This window comes from Oncorhynchus nerka, linkage group LG7 (genome assembly GCF_034236695.1).
Source record: "Oncorhynchus nerka isolate Pitt River linkage group LG7, Oner_Uvic_2.0, whole genome shotgun sequence".
Taxonomy (NCBI): Eukaryota; Metazoa; Chordata; class Actinopteri; order Salmoniformes; family Salmonidae; genus Oncorhynchus; species Oncorhynchus nerka.
This window is the reverse complement of record NC_088402.1, coordinates 52,633,215-52,643,454: the sequence shown is the minus strand read 5'-3', so window position 1 is coordinate 52,643,454 and position 10,240 is coordinate 52,633,215. Positions and strand designations below refer to the sequence as shown.

The following is a 10,240-nucleotide window of genomic DNA, read 5'->3' as shown; positions in this document are numbered from 1 at the left end:
TTATTAAAAGCAAACCGTCAAAGAACATTGGGGAAAAAATATAGACGATTTCAGTACTGTATGAACAGTTGCTTTATCCCTCCTGCTTTAATTACACACACACACACACACACACACACACACACACACACACACACACACACACACACACACACACTGATAATGTCATGCCCTCTGTGTATTTAGATAAAAAGAACTCCATTATGAGAAACTGACATAAAAAGAAAGCATTATTCTCAGTTGTCCTGCTGTTAGACGGCTGCAGATATGCTTGGGAAGCTTTTTTCAAATGCTCAGTTTCCCTTTGAGGTACCTGTCCGTGGTACAATGTGTACGCGTGTCACATCCAATAAACTGTAGAACAGGTACCTCACTGCTGTGTGTGTGTGTGTGTGTGTGTGTGTGTGTGTGTGTGTAGTCTGGTATGTTGACAATGTAGCTCTCTTTAATACACTAAGAAATCAAAGTCACACAACAACAGAGACCTTGTGATGTCATTCTCATAGCCAGCGAACCTGGTCAGTGACATCACTGAAAAACGCCAGGTATAAAAATATGGTCATTATGGAGATGGGTGATCAAAGGAGAGGACAATCCAAGCCAATGTGAATCAGGCCAGGCCTCGGTCTGGGGGTCTGGAAAACCTGTGATCACATCATGGATGATCTCATAGCTACAGAAATCCCACTCTCCCTCGCTTTCTCTCATAAACAGACACATATGCACATGCATGCACGTATACCAGCGCACGCACGCGCGCGCATGCACACACACACACACACACACACACACACGCACACACACACACACACACTTTTCTTTTGAAATGATCCCAGTACAATAATCTCTTGATAATTTATCTTTACCAAAGTTCCCTCTGAATTAACACGGGGACAGCGGGACTAATTCAGGTTAGTATTCCTACATTCCTTCAAAGTGTTTATATCTAAACTTGGGCAGACAAAGCCAAGCCAAGCTGTGCAGTGTGGCATGCCTCTGCCACCCGTTTATGTGACACTTTATTCGTTATATTCCATTTCTTTTAACATCACTCACTCAGTCTGCCTCTCTTTGTCTCTCTCTCTCTCTCTCTCTCTGTGCCATGGTGTATCTCTCCACTCTGTATGAATATAGATGTGTTATCAACAGTGCCATGGAGAAACTCGAGGGTCCCACTACCACTCCAGTCCTCCTCCTCATAGCGACAGGGTCCTCTCTGTGACAGCCAGAAGGATCCTAGTGCCACGGAGCTCTATGGCAGCATGTCCTGACTCACTGCATGGTACTCCCTCGCGCCTCTCAAGACACACAAGGGGGGACACTTGTCACCCCCCCCACCCCACCCCTACCCCTCTCCAACACCCGTCTGCTTCGGTGATAAGTGGGCTCAACCCACACGGAAAGCCCCTCACCATCTCCATCATTACGATGATGAGTCATGACTGGAGTCATGACTTGAGTCAGGGGAGGCATCTGCTAAAGGAGCTTGGTTAACAAGCTCTCACAGTCTCCCTCTTACCCTTTTCACCTGGCTGGATGTCAGTAGATATATCCCTGGTCTAATCCCTTTCCCTACTTTGGTCTTGTCTCATGACATCCTTTTCTCATTCTCTCTGTTCCTCTCATCTCCCTACGTGGCACCTCTCTCTCTCTACTCCTCGCTCCCACTCCCCAGACGTTTATTTATTTTCCTGAAGTCTGACTTATTCCAAGGAGCTTCATTTATTCTAAGCTGTCCTCCGCTGTGCCACATTTACATTTCTTTCCAGGAGTTGACGACGGACAAGCGTCGCTGGGTAGAGAAGGATGCCTCCAGGCTCACAGCCCTCTTTTCACCGCCCGACGCCTCGTCCTCTTATCTTGAGAAAGGTGTGACGAGCAGCGATTGACCACGTCGCCACAGACTTTAAAGACCTCTGTCTGAAGTGGCTTGGGGGAGAGATTGGAGAAAATGGATTCGATTTGAAGGAAAGGATATCTGGTGTCACCTTTGAAAAGGGTGAATCTATCAACAGTAGCCTTCAAGCTATACGTACATACAGATGACTGTGTCTGTTCTGGATGTGTTGGAGAATAACAACATGTTGAAAAAGGTTGCCACGTGCTCTACACATTCGGCAGCTCTGGGATTCCAGGTTCCAGTTTTCAGGTGTAGAAGACATTGAACAGAGAGGCAACATCTTAAGGGTAAAGTGCCAACTGGGTGGAAGGATGAAACAGACTTTATTTTCCCATTTTCAAGCCCTGTCAAATACAACAAACATTTGCTGTGATGTTTCAGACATGTTCATGAAATAAAAAGGTCAACACTGTCTGGGTTTTTACTCAAGTCCCACATTTTTTTAGCGAGAAGATATTTCACACAGTTTGCTTAAGATGTTTTCGATGGAGTGTCTCTTTTTCTCATTCCACTTTGATATCATGTACTCATCCCTCCCACCTGCCCCTTTCCTCCCTCCCTCCCTCACTACCCCTGTGAATAGATTAAATCCCTAGCTTGCTCTGCTACAGCTCCTTCCCTGACGCCAGCAGCCACAGAGAAGAAGACAGAAAGGCATAGGGGAATTGATGGGTTGCTGTTAGCTCCGCAGGTGCTTCTGTTATCACTGGAGATGTAATTGATTTGGTGTGAGCCGCTTTGAATTACAACTGGGACTCAAGTGCGCCGCATCAGCCACTTAACACCGAGTCCCTCAGAGTGGCGAGTAACACAACGCAACGCAACACAACAACACAATACTGCCGTTTCAGTAGAGAATGTTTTAACTTTTGACTCTTTTCCCCTCTATTTCCCTTTTCATACCAGAGCATGTCATTCTTTGTGGAGGGGGGAGATTTGAGTTCAGCTCAAGTAGTTTTGTTACTCAGTGGCATGGATGTCATCATTGTGGTTTGGATAAATAAAGCCAGGATCATTGCACTTCATTTGTCAGCTTCAGCCTTGGCGACAGTCCAAGCCTGTGGTGCTGGTCGGAGTTACTACAGCAACCGCTATCACCTGTAGGTTTCCATAGTCACTGAGCAAACACACATTACATGCACACATGTAACAATGGGATATAGCCTAATTCAAATATGAATGGATAACATTTTGGTACAGTAGCCCTTGTATCTCAATATGTCTTGCAACTCATCTGAAAAAATATATAAAAAATAATAATAAACCATGTAACTCCCATACATGTGAGACTACTTACCACATGCACTGTCTCAGAGGGGAATAGATACTTACCACATGCACTGTCTAAGAGGGGAATAGATACTTACCACATGCACTGTCTAAGAGGGGAATAGATACTTACCACATGCACTGTCTCAGAGGGGAATAGATACTTACCACATGTACTGTCTCAGAGGGGAATAGATACCTACCACATGCACTGTCTCAGAGGGGAATAGATACTTACCACATGCACTGTCTCAGAGGGGAATAGATACTTACCACATGCACTGTCTCAGAGGGGAATAGATACTTACCACATGCACTGTCTCAGAGAGGAATAGATACTTACCACATGCACTGTCTCAGAGGGGAATAGATACTTACCACATGCACTGTCTCAGAGGGGAATAGAGAAATGACTGAGGCAATTTGATGCTGGGGATGATTGTGTGGCTTTGGTAGGGATTTCAGGAGTGATGGCGGGAAATGGAAATGGCCTCAGATAGGCTTGGCTGAGCTCTTTGATAGTCTCTCAACTGTCAACTGCTTTATAGCCAAGTAAACCCTTTATTCAACTGAAAAGCACAAAGTCAAACCTGTTTGTCTCTAGGCTAAATCACAACCATAACATTTGTGGCCATTTCATAAAATGTGCTTATCACTGTATTACACTAATGAAATGAAACCTTTTGGCACATACGCCGAAGTGCTGGAATAGCGGCACAAAAAGACCAAGCATGTTGCCTGGAACAGAATTATAGAGCATCTGGCTTTTTGAAGATTTCTTCCAGGAATAAACCCAGCATGTGTTTTAATTTGTCTCTGCTGGAGCTGGGAGCATGGGGAAGGGAGGGATCACTGGGCCATAAAACACATCAAAATGGCACAGGGATGTTCATTCTGTTGCCCTGGTGACTGAACTGAATATAAGCCTATTGGGTTTCTAGTATAGTAGCAGAGCTATAGAAATCCATGGGACAAGTAACACACTGTTGCTAATAAACAGTGCAAGCTAGTTATCGCACTTGAAGAGCCCACAAGTACAATATGTTTTACTCTGGCCATTGGTGATGGTGAAGTATAGCCTACAACAGTCACTGCTAATAGGGGCCAGTACGCTCTAATTTCAATTGGATCGAATATAAACTAGCAATACTTGGAATATGGTCGCTGGTTCCATAGCCTATTTGGTTTACAGGCTGCTATGCCTCCGATTGAATTGATGGTCTATAAATCGCAGTGGGACAGCAGCGTGCTCCCTCTCCAAAAGACGCGGGCGTCGCATCGATCCACCGGGTAGGCCATTAAGTGGGCCTCTTTAAGAATCATCTGAGCCAGCACCACCGGCCGTCACTTGGAATAATACATTAACGGAGTAGCCACTGAGTACCGCGCACACGCTTCACAAATCAAGGCAATCAAAGCAGTGCAACCGGAAAGGACCGGAGCCACTCTTTATCTCCCTGGGATGGGAGTTGTAGATTCATTTACGCATTGCAGATAAAATCAAGGCGGCACAGGTGTGTCAGATTAATTTGAGTTTTGTAAAAATCGAATTCTTATATGGATTAAGGTCACTTATTTGACGTTCAGAAATGCTTTGCTGTGTTTGCAAGAAAATCGTGACTTATCTTAGACCACTTGGGATATGAAATGTGTTATTTTGGGAGTCATTTGGTTTAGAATAGACTAAGTTCCAATGCGCAGCCTCGGTCAGACCCCCTATGCACGCCTCCACTAGTTGCTGTCCTTGGTGCTGAATGCTTTCATTCGGAGATTCAGCACTCTTGTCAATATTGAGTGAGAGAGAGTGCTCATTACCATGCCTTTTCGCTTTCCGTGGGCGCTCAGCGATTTATGTTACAATTTCTTATCTGTGGGTTTCTAGGGTTGTGTTGGGACACAGAGACACTTGTTGAATGTGGGTAGGCTTGGATACTCCAACAGAAAACCAGGCTGCATATATATACAGTACAAGTCAAAAGTGTGGACACACAAACTCATTCAAGGGTTTTGCTTTATTTTTACTATTTTCTACATTGTAGTATAATAGTGAAGACAACACTATGAAATAACACATACTACATATCATGCAGTAACCAAAAAAAGTGTTAAACAAATCAAAATATGATTCTTCAAAGTAGCCACCCTTTGCCTTGATGACAGCTTTGCACACTCTTGGCATTATCTCAACCAGCTTCACCTGGAATGATTTTCCAACAGTCTTGAAGGAGTTCTCACATATACTGAGCACTTGTTGGCTGCTTTTCCTTCACTCTGCAGTCCAACCCATCCCAAACCACTTAAATTGGTTTGAGCTTGGGTGATTGTGGAGGCCAGGTCATCTGATGTAGCACTCCATGACTCTCCTACTTGGTCAAATAGCCCTTACACAGCCTGGAGGTGTGTTGGATTATTGTCCTGATGAAAAAACAAGTGATAATCCCACTAAGCGCAAACCAGATGGGATGGCGTATCGCTGCAGAATGCTGTGGTAGCCATGTTGGTGTGCCTTGAATTCTAAATAAATCACTGACAGTGTCACCAGCAATGCATCCCCACACTATCACACCTCCTCCTCCATGATTCACGGTGTTTCCAATGGTAGTTGGAAACAAAAATCTCAAATTTCAGACCAAAGGACAGATTTCTACTGGTCTAATGTCCATTGCTTGTGTTTCTTGGCCCAAGCAAGTCTCTTCTTCTTAAGTAGTGGTTTCTTTGTAGCAATTCGACCATGAAGGCCTGATTCAAGCAGTCTCCTCTGAACAGTTGATGTTGAGATGTGTCTGTTACTTAAACTCTGTGAAACATTTATTTGGGCTGCCATTTCTGAACCTGGTAACTCTAATGAACTTATCCTCTGCAGCAGAGGTAACCCTGGGCCTTCCTTTCCTGTGGCGGTCCTCATGAGAGCCAGTTTCATCATAGCGCTTGATGGTTTTTGTGACTGCACTTAAACTTTTTCAAAGTTCATAATTTTCCGTATTGACTGACCTTCATGTCTTGATGGACTGTCGTTTCTCTTTGCTTATTTGAGCTGTTCTTGCCATAATATGGACTTGGTCTTTTACCAAATAGGGCTATCTTCTGTATACCCCCCTACCTTGCCACAACACAACTGATTGGCTCATGTGCATTAATCCTTGTGTTGTCTTGAGGGAAGCTGGTTGAGAGAATGCCACGAGTGTGCAAAGCTGTCGCCAAGGTAAAAGGTGGCTACTTTGAAAAATCTCAAATAGAAAATATATTTAGATTTGTTAAACACTTTTTTGGTTACTACATGATTCCATATGTGTTATTTCATAGCTTTTATGTCTTCAATATTATTACGCAATGTAGTAAAAATAAAGATAAACCCTTGAATGAGTAGGTGTGTCCAAACTTTGGATTGGTATATATATTTAAACCAACAAACTTGATTTATATAGCACATTTCTTACAACAAATGCATTTCGAGGTGCTTAACAAATAAATCAATAAAAGGTGAGAAAGATTCAACTCAACGTTTCTATGCAAATATAAAATCAATAGGCTATACACTTGAATAAAAATGAAGAATGAAGAAATACATTAAAATAGTAAAACAAAAATACAATAACAGTGGATACAATCGGTATTTTGTTTTGTAAATGTATAGCCCTATATATGTTAGCTGATAAGAGGCAACAGTATGTATTTTGTATGAGAATATAGTCAAACATGTTCAAATTTAGTCTATAGGCTCTCCATATCACGGCATGCACAACGCTGGAGAAATGTATATTTTGGACAGAATCTCAAAAATCTCGCGAGCATTGATTCTCTCTAAACGTTCTACAACATGCAAAGAAAACAAATTATGATTGAAAAATCGAGAAACTGCTGGAAAATGTTGGGAATATTTGAAATGTCATTGATAGCAATGCACAGTGAATCCACGTAGCCTATCCTTAGGGACTTGGTGTGCATTTTGTTTGAAGGGGAAAAGAACACAACGTACTGTACATTCCATTCCATTCACTTTGTCTCTTATCCGTTTGCGCCTCCTTCCAACACCAACACTGCTGCTGGATTCTACGCAACAGCCAGAGGGGGCGAAAGAGGTGGACAACAGTGAGCAGCACTACCACCTGCAAGGGTGCGTCAACTCTCTCAGAGATCCGGCCGAGTGTTTCGGCTCCGAGGGCTTGAAGATGAAGAAGCAGAATGTGCGGACCCTCTCTCTCATCCTCTGCATGTTTTCCTACCTGCTGGTGGGAGCCGCGGTGTTCGACGCGCTTGAATCAGAGACGGAGAGCTCCCGCCGACGCATCCTGGAGCTGAAGCGCACCGAGATGAAGAAGAAATACCGGTTGTCGGAGGACGACTACCGGCAGATCGAGCAGGTGGTACTGCAAGCGGAGCCCCACCACGCCGGGAGACAGTGGAAATTCGCCGGGTCTTTCTACTTTGCCATCACGGTCATCACCACCATTGGCAAGTTTCGCTTGCTTCAATTACTTTTGTTATGTTTGAGTGTGTTGCAGGTGTTAGGAAATTGTTTTATAAATACAGTGTCTGCAGTGTTCTGCATCGGTGAATAGCTTACTGTGCAGAAGTTAGGGATGTTAAATTTGCATTGCAGGTAGCCATTGACCTATTCTAAAGTGTAATTTAATAAATTGAACAGAATATTGTAGTATGTACTTTCTTATTCTCTGCATTCCTTAGTCATTGGCTTCAAAAGCCTCAGTATTGGTCTACAATCACCTACAGTAAAGAGTAACTGTGGCATCTATCTCCACAGGTTATGGCCATGCAGCTCCAGGCACAGATGCTGGGAAGGTCTTTTGCATGTTCTATGCTGTGCTGGGCATCCCTCTTACCCTGGTCATGTTCCAGAGCCTGGGCGAGAGGATGAACACGTTCGTTCGCTACCTCCTGCGCAGGGCCAAGCAGTGCCTGGGGTTACGGAGGACTGAGGTATCCATGGAGAACATGGTATCAGTGGGCTTCCTGTCCTGCATCGGCACTCTGTGTGTCGGGGCAGCAGCCTTCTCCCACTACGAGGGCTGGACCTTCTTCCACGCCTACTACTACTGCTTTATCACGCTCACCACCATTGGGTTTGGGGACTTTGTGGCCCTGCAGAAGAAGGAGGACCTCCAGGAGAAGACGCCCTATGTGGCCTTCAGCTTCATGTACATCCTGGTGGGGTTGACAGTGATCGGAGCCTTCCTCAACCTAGTAGTGCTGCGCTTCCTCACCATGAACACAGAGGACGAGAGGAGGGACGCCCAGGAGAGGGCCTCCATCAAAAGGGAGAGGGGCCTGCTTACCATGAGGCTCCATGGAGGAGAAGGAGGACCAGAGCAGGGCAGAGGAGAGCTTGGGGGCAGGGACAGGGGGAGGGACAGGATGGGGCAGAGCCACAGTCACAGCAACCTTTTCCGGCCCATGGAGGAGGGCACCAGCCGCACTAACCTCATCACCTCCCCAGTGGAGGAGCAGGAGGAGAGGGACAGGGCCAGGGGTGCACCCTGCAAGCAGAGGCTGCACTTACAGCTGCATGGCACAGGCAGACTAAAGACAGAGTCCCCCCTGGGCTCCCTGTGCTCCTGTATGTGCTACCGTCTGGGGGTGTGTGACAGCCCCCTGCCTTCCCGCAGCGAGCACCACGGGTGTAACATTAACTCTGTCTACTACAGCTCCGTCTCCTACAGGACCCAGGCCTGCTCCCCCAGGGACAACACAGGACTCTCGTCCCCAGGGAACACACTCTCGCCTCAGCACAGCTTCAAGGAGTACCCCCACTCCCGGAGGAAGTCAGTGTAGCACCACGTTGGGACAGAGTCTTTGTTTGTAAATGTTGGATTAATACAGTATTTCAAACATATATTTTGAATACACTACAGAGACAATGTATTGCAGTACACTACAGATGCACACTCATTAAAGGATTAATTGTTGTAAATGATTGGCAGAGGCAATAGAATCTGTTTCATCACAGGAATTTTAGAACCTATTTTCCCTAATTAGATGATTACTGTGCTGTATTTCTTCTAAGGACGCAGTTAAGTTGTTCTTTCATTATAGCCACTGGAGATTTGTCTTGTGAATCAATTCACTTACCATTGTAATACGCTGTTAGTCTTTTGATTGTGCCCCAATAGTTTTTTCTCCTAGATAGTTTATGAGAATTATCTGCATTTTAATTTTTGTTGTTGCATGCAAATAAGAGTGAGATGCATGGTTAAGATGATGCACATGGCATGATAATTATGAAAATGTTTGTAATGATGCAAATTACTATATTTAGGTATTATTATTGTTTTTTAAGTAGCTGACACACACACACACACACCACTCATACACACACACACACACACACACACACACGCACACACACACACGCACGCGCGCACGCATACACACACGCACGCACACGCATACACACACGCACAAACACATGCACACACATACAGTGCCTTCAGAAAGCATTCACACCCCTTGACTTTTACAAGATGTTGTGGTGTTACAGCCTGAATTTAACACAATGCCCCATAATGTCAAAGTGGAATAATGTTTTTTAGTAATTTTTTTACAAATGAATAAAAAATGAAAAGCTGACCCAAAGTATTCAACCCCTTTGTTATGTCAAGCCTAAAGATGTTCAGGAGTAAAAATGTGCTTAGCATGTCAGATAATAAGTTGCATGGACTCAATAATCGTGTTTAACATGATTTTTTAATGACTACGTCATCTCTATACCCCACACATACAATTATCAAGCAGTGAATTTCAAACACAGATTCAACCACAAAGACCAGGGAGGTTTTTCCAATGCCTCGCAAAGAAGGGCACCTATTGGTAGATGGGTAAACATAAAAAGCAGACATTGAATACCCCTTTGAGCATGGTGAAGTTATTAATTACACTTTTGATGGTGTATCAATACATACAGTCATGACAAAGATACAGGCGTCCTTCCTAACTCAGTTGCAGGAGAGGAATGAAACTGCTCAGGGATTTCACCACGAGGTCAACAGTTACAGAGTTTAATGGCTGTGATAGGATAAAACTGAGGATGGCTCAACAACATTGCAGTTATTCCAC

At 44.4% G+C, this 10,240-nt stretch overlaps 1 protein-coding gene across 1 annotated transcript; it reads left to right on the top strand.

Moving 5' to 3' along the window:
- The first annotated feature begins 7,338 nt into the window (after window positions 1–7,338).
- LOC115132599 (potassium channel subfamily K member 9-like) lies at window positions 7,339–8,970 on the top strand. Its single transcript, XM_029665339.2, has 2 exons — window positions 7,339–7,621; window positions 7,932–8,970. Exons 1-2 carry the CDS (start codon window positions 7,339–7,341, stop codon window positions 8,957–8,959), a joined length of 1,311 nt encoding a protein of 436 aa, XP_029521199.1. The 3' UTR covers window positions 8,960–8,970.
- Window positions 8,971–10,240: the final 1,270 nt, after the last annotated feature.